General features: G+C 37.4%; 1 protein-coding gene across 1 annotated transcript in view; it reads left to right on the forward strand.

Moving 5' to 3' along the window:
* Positions 1-4,431, forward strand: part of gpr139 (G protein-coupled receptor 139) — a 38,233-nt gene extending 33,802 nt beyond the window's left edge. The window contains exon 2 of the mRNA XM_056450060.1: positions 3,145-4,431. Coding sequence (XP_056306035.1) covers positions 3,145-4,112 — 968 coding nt within the window. The 3' untranslated portion in view covers positions 4,113-4,431. The remainder of the gene's footprint in view (positions 1-3,144) is intronic.
* Positions 4,432-16,741: the final 12,310 nt, after the last annotated feature.

Genomic DNA, 16,741 nt, shown 5'->3' on the forward strand with positions numbered 1-16,741 from the left:
ACAATCACTGGTCATTTCTTCTGCCCGTACATCTCACGCCGCCTCTGCATGAGCAACAAACAATACAGGTTTGAATACAAGTGAAGCGGTGAAAGGTTTGGAAGAGGAAAAGGTGGACGGTAGGGGGTCTGTGTATCCTTGGGCCTTTCTCTCGTGTCATTGTGACATGAACGCAGAGCACTGGATAAGCACCAGCGTTTGGATGTAATTGTGCACACGTTGCTGCCGCTCGTTCAGTTTTTATTGAAGGTCGCAGTGGGACAAAAGGTAAAAACTGTGAGGAAAACAGACAGGAAGGATGGTCTGGGAAGGTTGTGTTATGTAATATCTGCACGTGCTTTTACTGCATGTGTGTGAATGAGAGTCTGAACATAAAAAACAAGGGCAACTTGAAGGAAAAGAAAGTTAAGATTATTGCAAGGGCCAACAAGCCCTGTATTAATTGAATGATTAATTGAAATAGAGATCACAATTTAGAAAAGGCTGAGATTGTCATGTACGGCTCTGTGATCAGTAGTAAATATCCTCCGAAGGCCAGAAGGCGCTCATGCAGAAACTGCAAATACGCCACAAACAAAAGACAGAGGAAATCAAACAGAACCGAGGATTGCTTTTTGATTGATACAATGAGACAATCACATGACTAGGGATGCAATGATTATAGATTTTGGTAGTACGATTATAGTCTGAGGGATAAACACGGTTTCACGGTTATTACTATTATTATGCATTCATTCATTTCAAAACACTACTAGTTTAGAAAAATCACATGAAAACTCCTTACATTTTCAAGTGTTATTTATTGCTGCTCATTAACCAATTAATATTGCACATAATAATATTAAAACCAATGAAACAAGTCAATTTCTCTTTGTGCTTAAAAATAAGCAAATTTTTAAATGACATTTAAACATAACTAATAATAAATGACAGAAAAATTAATAAATGAATGCTGTAAATATAATTATAAATATAATTAAATATAATTTAAACAAATAATAAATGACAGAACAATTAATAAATTAATGCTATAAATATAATTATAAATATAATTAAATATAATTTAAACAAATAATAAATGACAGAACAATGAATAAATTAATGCTATAAAAAGTCCTACTGGTACATTATGAAAAATAAATCTATAGTTTGCATCAAACAAAAATGAAACATTGCAGTAAGAAATATACATTTAGCACTATGTCAATTTAATAAACAAATAATATTTTTGCTACAAAACAAACATAAGACTATAATAAATCATTCAATTCAATGCTGAAAGGGGCAAAGCAGTCATCAGTAACTAAATAATTTTTTTATTTTTTTTTTAAATCAGGACCTCAAGAAAAAACTAACAAAAGAAAGGTAGAAAAGTCCCACTTCTACCACTCTTTAAAGGTTTTGGAATTTAAATGCTCACTCTTGTTATGCGCCCGTGTACATTTTTCTGTGTTTGTGGAAAAGCAGGTACGATACATAAGCGGAGCATAGAAGGATTGTCGCGATGACGCCCGCACAATACCATTCATGAGTCGCAGTTTCAGTTTAAACTTAGTAAATGTGAGCTTCTTTGCCGATGATGCGTGTTAGATTTTACATTTAGCTGGCAATGCATCGAGATTCGGGCCATTAAACAGCGGATCCACTCAGAGTCTTTCAGCACTCTCTCCGAAAACATTCGATTGATCTCGGCTGGCTGATGAACATTCACCACATGATCGCTCTCAACCGCGCCATTATTTGTAACTTTAGGTGGGTTTGCAAATCTGTGTAGCCTACATTTCAATCCACTTTCCTCAAACTTTAGCCATTTGCATTTCCCGTGGTCACAAAAACTCCCTGTCATCTCAACTAAGTGTGCCTGGAAAGCGTGAGCGCATCACAAACTTCTCTTGGTTAATAGCCTCAGTCATAGTTAATCCAGTGTGTGTGGGTATTAGTCTTGGTGTACAAACTAGCGCGCAGTTGGCATAACTTTTAGTTGCTGCAGTTTTGTTCTGTGCAGAAATGAGGTGTTGAAAAGCCTTAAAGATTAATTAACCGTGACGAATTAAAGTGCGGTTAATAGCGAAACCGCTTAATCGTGGCATCCCTACACATGACTACAAGATTGTCTCACAGTATGATTTATCTCAAGCACTCGACTGAAGTTATGAGGGGATTTGAGGGTAAAAGGTTATCAAATGTAGTATTTTCACATGCTTTCAGATGTAGCAGCAACAAAGAGTCGTAAATCACAGAGAAGTTACACTGTCGGCTGTCAAAACAGAGCATGACTATCTTTTACCTCAGGAATGCGCTACTGAAATTGTACGCAATCTTTTGCGTAGTTTGTCAGTGAACTATGGCTCTGTATATTATATGCTGCTCCATCTGAAAGCTGCAGCTGGATATTTACAGTTGATTACAGATTAGGCTTTACTGCCCAAATGTGCATGAAAATTGCGTGTTTAATCATCAAGCCATATACCTGAGAATACAACATCACTCTGTCTCCTCTCCACCAATCAGCTGGTTTGTGGTGTGCGGTCTGGCGCAATATGGCTGCCATCGCGTCATCGAGGTGGTTGCTGCACACTGGTGGTGGATGAGGAGCTTCCATAGCTTCCATCAAACTTCCATAGTGTTAATATCAGATATTAGTTGGCAACTGAAATGCAGGTCAAAAGTGTTCATATGAATTACAATTATGGCTGTACTCAATAAAAAGCTATGTCGCAAAGGAGAATACTTAGCTTAACTTTAAGTACTCATTTCAATGAAATACTTAAAGAAAAAAAAACTGAAAAAAATTTTAGAAAAAGCTGTTCAATTACAGTAATGCGAGTAGTTGCAAATAGTTACTTTCCATCACTGTGAATGTGCATTTGAATTCACTGTTTATGTCAGACCTGTGATTTGTGTATGGAATATTATGAGTGTTTGCAGAGGAGGAGGAGGATGAGCAGCTAATAATACCGTCTTCAATTACTTTCATAACTATCTGCTGTACTGCAATTCCAACTCAATATTACATGAATCATTCTAACACCCATAAGTTTAACAAAAAAGCGTTTGCATGTATGTGCCATTATCCTGCATAACAACACTTTCTCACCCACCCTCTCTAACTTCTCACATCTCTCTCTCCATTTCCTCACGCAGCAAACATCCTCACGGTGATCATCCTTTCTCAGCTGGTGCTGCGGCGGCAGAAATCCTCCTACAACTACCTACTGGCTCTGGCTGTAGCCGACATCCTGGTCCTGCTGCTGATTGTGTTCGTGGACTTCCTTCTGGAGGACTTCATCCTCGGAGCACCTCTTCCACACTCGCTCAACAAAGCCGTGCAAGTCCTGGAGTTCTCCTCCATCCACACCTCCATCTGGATCACAGTGCCACTGACCATCGACCGCTACATCGCTGTGTGCCATCCGCTACGCTACCACACAGTCTCCTACCCAGCCCGAACTCGCAAAGTCATCTTGGCGGTGTATGCTGGGTGCTTGATTTCCAGTGTGCCGTATTATTGGTGGCCGGAGCTTTGGCACGGCCTCCCAGGAGCGAGCCCTGGGGGGCGCAGCAGTAGTGCAGGACAGCACGTGCTGGTGTGGGTCCACTGCGCCACGGTTTACCTGCTGCCCTGCTCGGTCTTCTTTTCCCTCAACGCAATTATTGTTCGCAAGCTCCGCTGCCGTCGTAGCTGCTTCCGCCTCCGAGGATACTCAACCGGAAAGACCACGGCTATCCTATTAGCCATCACCTCAGTGTTCGCTGTTTTATGGGCGCCTCGTACACTTATGATTCTTTACCATCTTTACACGGTGCAACCAGCAATGCCGGGTCCGGCTAGACTCCTGCATTTGGTAACGGATGTAGCGAACATGCTTGCTCTACTCAACACCGGGGTCAACTTCTTCCTCTACTGCTTTATAAGCAAGCGTTTTCGGAGGATGGCCGGCACGGTGCTCAAAGCCTTTTTCCGCTGCAGAAAACAGCCGCCACCTTTTTACGCCAGTCACAACTTCTCGATCACCAGCAGCCCATGGATCTCGCCTGCAAACTCGCATTGCATTAAGATGCTGGTGTATCAGTATGACAAGAACGGCAAACCAGTTTGCATATCCTCATGAATGCCAACTCAAGTCGTGCCATTCCAATATAAAGAAAGCTAATGAATCGAGCAAGCTTGGGAAAGTACTTCCCAACTGGTGATGAGTAGAAGGCAATGATTGGATTGCTAGGAAGTGCCTCAATAAGACACATCCAGTGTCAGGCTCAGAGAAAATCTGGGTAAAATAAGGCTCATTGACTGGTGGAAAACAAGCAGGAGGTTTCATTAAGCTATAACAGCTAATTCCTTTCAGGAAATCAATGCAAAAAAGACTATGTCAACGTCAAGAAAAACACAGAAAGCTTGCTTGAGTTCTAGTCGTTGACTCTCCAAACTGGTGTGAGATATGGTGGAATTGATAGATATGTCATGCTATAAACTATAATCCCAAATTTGAACATAATCAGCAAAGATATTCAAAGTTTCGCCAATCGCTAGCATGGTTTTGAGTGGATTGCACACCAAAGCAACATGTTTCGAGGAAGAAAAGGATTGAAAGCTGAAGCCGACAAGACGTTACTGTATGTGAACCGCCTTTCACCTCTCACCTTCTCAGCAGAGAGAGACAGAGCACTTCCTCCCTTTATGACATTAAAAACAAAGCTGGCATTTTAGTTTAATATGCCGTTGGTCTCCAAGGGCCTCAGAGCTCTTATTAACGCCTTTAGATATGCTCAGTGCTGGAAACCTGCTTCGATATTGCTGCCTGATGAAAAATAATAGCAAAAACGTCAAGACTTCTGCTTCAACAACGACTCACGAAAAAAAAAGAAAAGAAAAAAAAAAGCTTCTGGTGCAACTGACTGTTAAATGTACAATTAAGGCAAAAAATACCTTTAGAGAATAATTAATATTCTTTATCATTCAAATCGATGTTCTAAGACACTCATAGCTCAGTACGCAAAAGGATTTTCTGTCACAGAGACAAACACGAAATAATTAAGACTTTGCAACTTCTAGCACACACAAACACACACACACATTCATTTATCCTTGGCCGGGCAGCCTCGAGAAAAAAAAAAAAGAAAGAGAAAGCGAATAAGAGAACGGTTTTCAAATAAAATCAATTGCTTTCTTCAGAGTGAGCTATTGGGGAAAGCCACATTCATTTATCTTCACAGGAGCATGGTGTAGCGGGCCGCCATCTGGAGTGCTTTAACTGTGGTGCATATATATTTATACTATACGGCGGCGAACATGTTCCTAGATAAAGTAGACGAGTTAAAAATGTATGATCTCTGTCGTAGACAAGGATATATTCACCTGTATTATTACCACAGGGCATACTAGAAGGTTCTGCTGAAAGCTTAGGGTGTTGGTGAAAATGTAAAAGAGTAATGGGTTCTTTTGAGAATTGAAAATGGTCACTTTCCATTACAGCGTCCATCTTAAAGAGTGTGGATTTTAAAGGAGTAGTTCACCCAAAAATGAAAATTGTCAACATTTGCTCACATTTTACTTGTTTTAAACTAGTTTGAGGTTTTTTTTGTTGGTTAGGGTTAGATGATATTTTGAAAAAGTAGCCACTGACTTCCATAGTATTTGTTTTTCTTACTACAGAAGGCAATGGTTACTGGTTTCCAACATTCTTCAATACATCTTCTGTGTGCAACAGTACAAAAAACACTCAAACTGCTTTGGAACTAGACCTGTCACTAAATCTATTTTTTGTTGTGTGATATATTGCACCAAAATTTATTGCGATAAACAATATTATTGACATTTTACGACCATTTTATGCCACTCATTACATCAGGCATGTCCAAGCTCGGTCCTGGAGGGCCGGTGTCCTGCAAAGTTTAGTTCCAACCCCAATCAGACACACCTGGGCTAGCTAATCAAGGCTTTCTAGGCTTTCTAGAAACATCCGTGCAGGTGTGTTGAGGCAAGTTGGAGCTAAAATCTGCAGGACACCGGCCCTCCAGGACCGAGTTTGGACACCCCTGCATTACATAATACCAGACGGACAACACAATATCATCACAATGCAAGTACACTCTTCCAAAGAACACATTTTATTCTTCAGAATATTTCATTTATAGTCATTTTAACAATTTAATAATTAGGCATTGAAATCAGAATGTGAAAACACATGTCAAAAATGAATAATTTATGCGATTATATCTGCTACCAGATCTATTTTCAGTTGTCAGACACACACGTGAAATCTACTAAAGTCATTTATAGTAAATACTAGTGTTTTCTTTAACCATAGTGACAATGACACCTTCAATAGCGATAGAGATGTTGCACGATTAGCTAAAATGTTGCTAGAATTGGTTATGTGTGGGTGATATATATTGCATCACCAAACGTCCTGTGTTGTGCGATAAGTCCATATATTGATTATTGCGACAGGCCTTTTTGGAACAAGTAAAAAGGTGAGTAAATGATATAATTTTCTTATTTGGGTTAACTATGTTCTTAATTCTTGTCTGTTAGCTATGAAGAGTACATTAAGTGTTGTGATTGCATACTCCTCAATGCTAGTTTCTACATTTAAAACTAAATATATTAACCAATTATTTGTGAGGTTATTTGCTGTTTTTCAACTATATGCACTTCCATCGGAATAAGTGTTTTTGTGAATCTTTAAAGCGAACCAATCTTTTGAATGAATATTTTAAGGAACGCACAACTAGTAGTTTGTGAATTCTATTTTTAAGGGCTAGCACATATACATGTGTGAACTTTTACATCACTGCTTTTCATTGCCAAATTGCAAAAGACTTGAAATTAAAACTTCAAATAAGAGACATTCCCCAAAATATTAGGCTGATTATGTAAGTACTGATTGGTTTTTTTAAGTTGGGAGGTTTGTTAACATATACAACTGCAAATGCATTTTCAACTTAAAATAAAAAAACTTCTAAACAACGAATGAAACATAACTTTGCTGTAGGTATATTGGCTATTACACTCAAACTACTTATTTAAAGGCAGCTGAAACAATTCTTAAGGGTTTTTTGAGGATCAACTTAATTGTTATATGTTCAATCAACTTAAATTTGTCAAAAAACAAAACAAAACTAGTAATTCAACTTAATTCCTTCATGTTTTCCCAGCACAAATTAATTGTGTGGTACCCAGCACTTTTACAGTGTAGCTTTCTGAATTGTACACAACGTCCCTTTAAATAAACATTCCAACAGAAACAATCTATCCCTTTTAACCGTGCATCTATACTGTGCGTAACTGTAGTGCACGATTTTGTTAACTGACCTAACTAAGTGAAGTTTCATAAACTAATTTCGAGAGCAGCACGTGATATGATTGAGCACGTCTGGCCACTCATCTGTAATCAGTAATAATCCAATCAGAGTGATCCTAGTTTACTATAAATGGATCATTTTCTCCCTACTGTTTCTATCTTCGTTTGGAAGAATCCCCCCTTCCACCCCATCTCCTCCTTTTCCTCCCTTTTCTAAAGGGGGAGCTCTCGAGACCTACCTGATCTCGGATCTCCTGATATGCTTATCGACCGGGCGGGAGCCCTGGGCTCAAATATCTCCGAGCTCAGGGTTCTCTCCCGGGACAGCATGCCAAACCTGCTTTATACGCCAAGCATATCTAAGTGGGAACTCTTGAAATATATATGTCTGAGTTTTAAATCAAAGCCAAATCGAACAAGACAATTTTAGTGAATGAATCGAATGAACAGATACAAGATGACAGAAAGATCAAGATTCCCACCATACTAGCAGAATCAAGAATCAACATGGTTTTGGCAAGCTGTGATGTTAATTAATAAAAATCATAAACAATAAAAATAAAAAAACAGAAACGTAATCTTGATGGATTCATTCGATTGTATGGTGTTTTTCAAATTCACGTTTTAGCAATGAAAAATGTACATGATATGCAATTATTTTGTGGGGCAGCCTGTAATTATGCATATTGATTATTCTCGCTGGTATAATCAATTATACTATAATATGGACTCTGTAATGTAAAGTCTTACCAAATCATTTTCCCCCTCACCGAGTAGAAAGTTCAAGAAATGAGAGCCCTTTTCAAGGCTAACCCGTATAACCCTGCGAGGTATCTGTGACATGTCAGTGATATATAGCCAAATATTTTAAAATGAGCGTGCAATATTGTGTTAGATATGTACAGAATACAAATCAAGCAAAACTATAGGCTAGAACGTCAAGGTGCTGCTAAAGTGTCTGTACTGTATTTCTCCAAACGGATTTTTAGTCTTTCTTACTCGTTTCTACCATCTGTCGCTTTCGCCCGAGACAGTGTTATAATAAAGCAATGATTAATCTTCATGCATACACGTCTCACATTATGTATTCATGGAACAGACTACAAATAAAAGTAGTGATTAAAACGATACAATCCAGAAGTGAGAGGTTATAAAATATATAGTTTATGTATTTCTTTCATAATGCAAGGACATTTGTAAGTCTTTCTGTGACATTTATTTAATACTGCAATGAAGGGCCGATCAAAAATCAATAATAAATGTGCTCATTTTGTCCTCTGAACAATCACAAAGCATATATATTTGGACTTTACTGCCTATGTGTTGACACGACACATCATGTGAAGCCACGATTAGCCTTCATGCAAAAAAAGATAATTAAGGGGGTAAGATGTTTCCTTGAAGTCTTTTTATTAATGTCATGCCTGCAAATGCGGTCTACCAGACGCTAAAATATTTATTTTTAAGCACATACCTGGAAAAACAGGACATTGTACATATTTTCTTCAAAACACTTCAGTCACTGAGGTTGTTTGATATGTGTACAAGGAATGTATTTAATTAAATAGCATATTTGCCTTCTAAAGACATCTTCTGGCATTTTTTTTTTGACAAGATGTTTGGTTGATTCTTTCTATGTATACGCCAAGTGAATGTATTTGTGTGTATCTTTGGTGAATGTTTACTGTATGTTATGGGAAATAGCATGCAAGTTATTCTGATGTATATTTTCTTCATTAATTAAAAGGATATCATCAACTTTTACTTTAACGTTCAGTGTTTTAAGTCAATCCTAATGAGTTCTAAGTTTATAAACTCGTTCATTTATAACAGCTTACATGTATAAAACACCAACATGGCGGATTGGGATTTAAGAAATGACACGCTTTATAATATCATAAGGCTTTAAGATAAGTGTACCACAGTCTGACAAATAAAGATGGGCCGATAACCAGATTCAAGGTTTACCACAGTTTGTAAAAGTCAAGGTTTTAAAACCGCCTATGTTTTCTGTTATACCGTTCCTAAGGTATGTGTAGGTTTTTAAACATGTTTTTTATTTATGTCCATTTTATTTAGCGTTTTTATTTTCTTTTAAGGCAACAGTATCTCCAGCAGAAAATGAACCTCTACATCAAAATCTAGTCCAAAATATTTGAAGTGTTTCTTAAAATAAGATATATTGTGTTAAATGGAGAAAGGGGGGGTTGTTTTATACCCAGACATTCAAAAAGAACTTATTTTTGAGCAGTAATCACAATATCGTTGAAACCCTGATACATCCAAGGTTATCATACCATCAGAATCTTATACCAGCCCATGACTACTTAAAACAGCCCATAATGAAAAGACTCAAAGTCCATTTAGGTAAAGTTGCTTTTATATTCACGCATTCGTTCATCTAATATGAATATATAAATTGTTTACCATGCTAATTTGAATATTGGGTATGAAGTGGCATGCAAGTGTGACTTCAAAACATTATTTAATTGACTGATAGTCATTGGCTGCTAATATGATTTCCCAATTTTGAATTAGCAAATAATACTTTTCTGAAATGATGTTATTAAGGAGAAAGTCCGATTGTGCGAATATAAAACCAACTTTACCTCAATACAATGCTCTATGTAAAACATCTTAAGTTACCTGCCAAATCAAAACAAATTGAGCCTTCAAATCTCCCACAGAAAAAAAAAACCCAGGCTTACTCGGCCGCATTTTTACATGCAGATATAATGTGTTCAGATTTAAGCTACTTTGTTTTTCTCCCCCCAATAACGCCCGAATTTTCATAAAACTTTACTTACCAGGTGGACGGACTTGAACTTGATTCGAATCTTACAGCATGGACGCGACCGAGTAACTGAAGCGACCGGATGTGACGAGACACGCAAAGGTAAATAGTTTACATACGAAGTTGCTCTGAAAGCAAATAAACGCGGACTGTAGGTTTACCGTCGGGAATCGGGCCTTGACAAAACATGGTCTGGAGAACGGATTGCTATTTTACTTTATAGTTTATCACAAACTTACAATTACCCACAGTTTAATTTAATTTATATTTTTCTATAGTGTTTTTACAATGTGGATTGTGTCAAAGCAGTTTCACATAATTGAGGTTAAGTTGGTTTTATATTCGCAAATTCTGACTTTTTCCTTAAATATGTAATTTCAGAAAAGTAGTCTTTGCTAATTCTAAACAGGGAAGTCATATTAGCTGCCAGTGGCTATAAAAGCACAATATTAATTGTTCACAGCCAGTTAAATAGTGCTAATGTTGTTTTGAAGTCATACTTACATGCTATTTCAGACCGAATATTCAATGTACTAAACAATATAGGAAGCATGTCACAAGTTGTCACTGAACGAATGTTCAATCTGCGTCAGTCCAGTTTTAATGAAGTTTAATGACAATTTTATTTTAAATGAAAATAATATAACAATATTTATATAACAATTGTTAAATCATGGTATTAACTAAACTACACTAGTTTAATCATGGTAAAGTTACCTAAAATATGCTTGCCTAAAATACTGTGCATAAATTGAGTTCTGTATAAATCAGTTAGCAAAGAACAAAAGGAGAGTAACTGTTATTTTTGTTATAGAGATATATTTGCACAGCATACTCTATTTTTCAGCTAATGAGGTTCAGATTTGTGAGACGATTACACACAAACAATGAATCGAGTAGGAAATGTATGTCAATATACCATGTAGCATATGGAATATGGCGTCCATACTTTAAAAACCTTTCATTTTTTAATACATCTGTGTAATATTTCCTAAATGTTTGTTTTTATAGAGATAAAAATACTTACTCTTACTCCCAGGGCCATTTATCAAAGTTGATACCCCACAAACTCTCCATGTCAACCTTTACTTGATTCCACAATCTTTGTTTCAGTCTTCCAGGAGGTCGTCTTCCTTCAGGATTAATTTCATCACCTTCTCCAGTCGACATTCTTCTTCTCTCCTCAGTACGTTCGGCCCATTGGATCCTTCAACACTTTATTTCACTTAGTATAAAGCTAAAATAAAGCTAAAAATGCTTCATGAAGCTAAAAATGCCCTTTTAAATATAAAGAATTAAAATATCTTATTTGTATTCAGTATGCTTTGAGAGTTTTGATGATTTAATGTAGGGATGCTCCGATTGATCGGCCAGAGATTGGTATCACCGATATCTAGGGCCAGACGGAATCTGCGGACATTTTTTGCTATTTGTGCGGAGAATTTTGGTAAAGATCTGCGGATTTCTGCAGAATTATTTTGGGAGTATCATAACTAAAACCTTAATATGTGAAATAAAAAATAATATCTTTTTAACTTGTATTTAATGTTTACAATGCAAATTCAATTAGATTCACTTTATTTGGTAAACAAAGCAAGTCTCTCATATAATATCTCTACTAAAAGACAGAAAATATTACTGTACAAACTGCGTTGTACATAAATCAGATGAACATTTTCATATTAGTCAATAATATTACTGTAATTAATTTAAAAACTGAATAAATATAGATTTACACACATTTACTCAAGTAAATAAACAGAATTTATAATGGGCTAAAAATCTGCGGAAGATCTGCGTAATTCTGTGCGTGCAGATTCCGTTTGGGCCTACCGATATCGCCCATAATCACAGTTGATGACTCAATCGGTACTCGCTGATCTGGCCGATCTCATGAACCGATCACAAGTGTTTGTGTTAGTTGGAGATGAGCAAAATATTTGAATGATCTTCCTTCTTTTTAGAAATGAAAGTTCTGTGTATCTATTGCAAGTTCACTAAAACCTGGTTGGAAATATTAAATACATTTTTTTAAGCTTAAAAATTATATTTTTAACAGAAAAACAGCAACAAAACACTAGAGGGCGACAAAGTAACAGAAATAAATAAATAATAAATACATGGACATGTAACACACATATAGACAAAGCGAGCACAAGCGAGAATGCGAAATTGCTCGCACTATAGACGGCCTTTTAGAAAAACTACAAGGCACAAGGCAGATTCTGTTCTTCTTGGCTTTGTGGCTGTTCATCAAGATGACGACAAGGTTTGAGCTCGGATCGACCATGGCTTGTTATTATATGTATATATTATTACGGTGTAATGTCTCGGCTGTGTATTTAAAACATGGCAGTTCCTTTGTTTTCATTTTGGCTTGTTGCACGAGCGAGTGATGCATCTCTGCAAACCAATAGCGTTCAGTTGCGCAGTTGCTTTGCAAAGGGTACCCAAAAAGTGGTATGGTACGGTTCGCTTTTATACCTTTTGACAGTGGAAACTGTCATAAAAACGTACTGAACTGAACCGTACCGTACCACTCAGTAAAAATGGGCCAATAGTGGAATTCAAAAGCATAAATAAATGGGGAAAACTAAAAATATTGATCACAAAATAAGGAAAACTGATCATTTACAGTGCTGTAGGCTTTCAAAAAGACATCAGCTAACTAACTGGTGTTGAAAGAACATCTTGATCGATAAAAAGTAACACAAAGTAATTAGTACGTTTAATAATCATCGACAAATTCACTGACAAAATCGATGTCGCGTCGATCGCAATCCATCTCTTCATTATAAACCTCATCAGCATGTTTTATCCAGGCACAATTTTCACCATCCACTGTTTATTGTGCCTGACAGCCACAAGCTTGTCACCCAACATGCCTCATTACCCTTGACGCAAATGAGTCAATCACCAGCAGGCCACAGATACACAGCAGCTCATTTCCAAACGGGACGGTCTGGGCTTGTCGGCCCCGGGGATCAGCTGCTGATCAAGTGCTGTTTTAATGTCCATGTTAATGTGCTGAATAAAATGAAGTGCTACAGAAGCCCAGCTGAGCCGCCCGTTCAAAGGCTTGCCTGTTTAGCGACACTCGCACAAATGTCACTGTATGTTATTATTTCACCAGTGGCCAATTATTTTGGAGTCTCTTAGCATGAAATTGACTTTTTTTTTTTCTCCCCGTCTGCTGCGGATGATTCCCTAATATGCCATCTGCATTTATATTAATCTCAAAAGCGAATGCATCCCACCATCTATAATGGACACGGATGTTTCTTTGAGCTACTCACCTGAAATTTGTAAAAGCAAGAGTTTCTATGATCTCCAAATTGACCCTTCGCTAAGCCCCGCCCTCCTTAGTTATTGTTGCTAAGCCTGTCAAGCTTTCATGCCTGGCACGTCTATTACAATGTGTATGCGCCGGTGTCAGACATTCCCAGGGATACAATTAGTCATTTTTGGCGAACAGGTGGGATATCCGAGAGAGACAGACAAAAAGGGACTGCAGTATGCATTACAGGGGTATATTCACCACATAATACGCAACCGATTATAAAATAATCAAAATTGAAGCTAGGTTAGCCTAGCCGCCTCATCCGCTGATCATTCAACAGCTTAGTTCATGCACAGCAGGAGAGGTGAAATATAAAAATAACCTAATATTAACTAAATAAACCGTGATTTCTCTATTTTTAGCCAAAAAGCCTGATAGACTAATTTTTGTGCAATGAAATATATAGCGTTACTAACCGATGAGGAAACACGCACGGACAGTGACTCAACAGAATTCATTCATAGAAAGAGCAGCCAGAAAGAGGAAATGGATGGATTTGTACCAAATATTAGCATCATTGACCCATAACAATGTACAGTATTGACCTTATTCTTCAGTGCGGAAGTGCGCTCGTTTTGTTTTAGAGCTTCCGATTCAGCTGCCTATGGGAGAAATGACTAGGAATAATAAACAGTTTGCATGACAATTCAGACAAAGTACAATAAGATGATAAGAAAATATCAGTTTGCAACCTCAAGCAGCAAAACGAGCTGTTTTTAACAAATAAAAATGAATGGAAGTGAATGAGACCGGAAGATTCGAACCAAATAGATTCAAATGGCTGCGCCCGGTTGTCCACGGAGAATAAGGTGAATAACTGTCAGTGTGTTCGTGTGCTCTTTATCCAGTTTCTATTCTGATTTGCAGTTAAGTGGAAAAATAAATACATTGAAATGCAAATCGAAGTATAAATAGCAGAAGTGAACAAATAGATTTTACCTACCAGCAATTATTAATCCGACACCAAATATAAAAGCAGACACTAACCCGCTATAACGTCATCACCAATGATTAAATCTCTAAAAGACCGACAAAAACAGCTCTGTAGCTCTGACATGGGCATGAGGGTTATAAATGACTGAAAAACAGCTGCGGGTGAAGTATATTGATCACAAGTGCTCAGATTGTGATCACATCTCAGTTTTGATCTGTTGATATGTAATTTTTGTAGCTGGAAACAGATGGAAATATGACTGCTATGAGTATGACTACTATTGTGAGGGCTTAAACTGAGCAGTGCTCGTAATATAGAGCAAAAAAGAAAAAGACAGCTGTGAAACATAACCTGCTTTGTATTTTTGTAGGAAACACAGTTTAGATCTTTTTGGGGTAACGTAAGAGGTGTGTGAGTCATTGCCGTCGGTCTGTCACAGAACGTGTCAGGAATATCAAAACAAAACCAACTTAACTCCACTCCTTTAGCGCCCCTCACAGAGCTTGATCCACGCTAGCATTTCTCCCCTTGGGTTTTAGGTTTGAAAAGGGAAAAAAATTCCACCACCCTGTCCAAACTTTTAGGATACCGGGTGTCAGATTTGCACAATCCATATGCTCAACGCTTTGCCTTGTTTCCCCTCGCTCAAAAGCTTGACAAAGCCCCTGCGTGTTGCTACGGTTGCTAAGCCACGATTGGTGGGTGGTGGTTTTTGGGTGTGGCTTAGCGAAGGGCCAATTAGGCATGGGACGATAATGGGTTTAAGGGTATACTGCGGTTTGGTCAAGTCAGTTTTAAATCCTCTAAACATTTCTGTTATACCGTTTCTTTGGTATTAATCATGTTTTATACGTTTTTTACAACTATTTTGTTTAGTTTTTAAGGCCAACACTATCTCAAGCAGAAAAACCCACTGATCAGCAAACATTTGAAAAACAAATCACTTGGTTTCTACAGGTTTCATCAAGTTTTAATCAATTTTAGGACCTTTTTAATCGTGCTGTTGGGGATGGTTTCATCCACTCTGGGGTGATTTTGAGTCTTAATTTGACACACTCTGGGCACATTTACTCCCCGTTTGTTATGTTCAGGATGAAAACATCATATATGCAAACAAAAATGCATCATATAAATATTTTTTTCACATTTTTCTTTTGCGTAAATCTGTAGCATAAATCAACCTCAGTCCTGATTAAAACTAATAAATTGCTTAGAAAATTCCTTAATAGCCAAATTCATGAAAAAAAGTCACTGATTTGGTGAAACACACACACAAAATAATGTATTTTCAATATAAAAAGTAATTGTGGACTGGATTTTTTTTTCCTTTTCAGTCTGAGGTGGTTCATTCTGCTGTGGCAATCCCTGATTAATAAAGGGACTAAGCTGAAAAGAAAATGAATGAATGAAATAAAATATGTGTTCAATGGGGGGGCGGGGCTTTTTTTTACCCAGACTTTTATAAAGAACATATTTTAGAGCAGTAATTACAATCAATGTCTGACTGGGACAGACATTTACCCTCAGGCCACTGTAGCAATTGGTAAGTGAAGAGTGTATAGGGAGGGGGTGGGCAATCAGTGAATAAAGAGACAAAGGTATAGGTAGAAGGAGTAGGCCAGATTGACCAACAGGCCATTGGGAAATGTTCCAGCACTGTGGCCAGTTAACCCTCTATTTACTGAGTGCGAACACAGATAAAGGGACACTGGAGCATTTTAAAGCTGTGAATCATCAGGGGATCACTCGTATGTCAGCTTATAGACAAACCAGCTGATCAACGTGACATTAAAAGGCTCCAGTGTCCCTGTATCTGTTGTTACACTCAGCAAGCAGCGGTGAGTTCGGTGAAATGATGACCTTTACGACCAAATCACGACCATGTCTGTTGAGCATGTGAACACATCGGCAAATTAGCGCTGTTTAAGAACGCACTCAACAGTGCTCAAATGTTTGCGGGAAATGGATGTTTTTAAAATTTCAGTATCGATTAGTACCAAATTCCAGTATCGTGACAACACCATTCAAACTACTTATTTAAAATGAGTTGAAACACAGTTCTTAAGTTTTTTGGGGACGACTTAATCTTTCTTTACAAATTTAAGTGGATTGAACTTATGCTAACATAATCTATTTGTGTTGGGACAACAAAAAGGAGTTGTGTGAAACGCAACACTTTTTTTTCAGTGTAAAGCATCTCATTAAGAGAAACAGAATGACATCTGGTAGGTATATGATATCCGTAAAAGAATTTGTAATCGAATTGCATATTTTTGGTCAGTTTATGGGGTTCAGTAAAATAATAATGATAAAAAAAAATGATAGTATGACCTTTGGCCACACAATTTAAGGTAAATTTTTTGTTTCAT

The sequence above is a fragment of the Danio aesculapii genome, chromosome 3 (assembly GCF_903798145.1).
Source record: "Danio aesculapii chromosome 3, fDanAes4.1, whole genome shotgun sequence".
Lineage (NCBI taxonomy): Eukaryota > Metazoa > Chordata > Actinopteri > Cypriniformes > Danionidae > Danio > Danio aesculapii.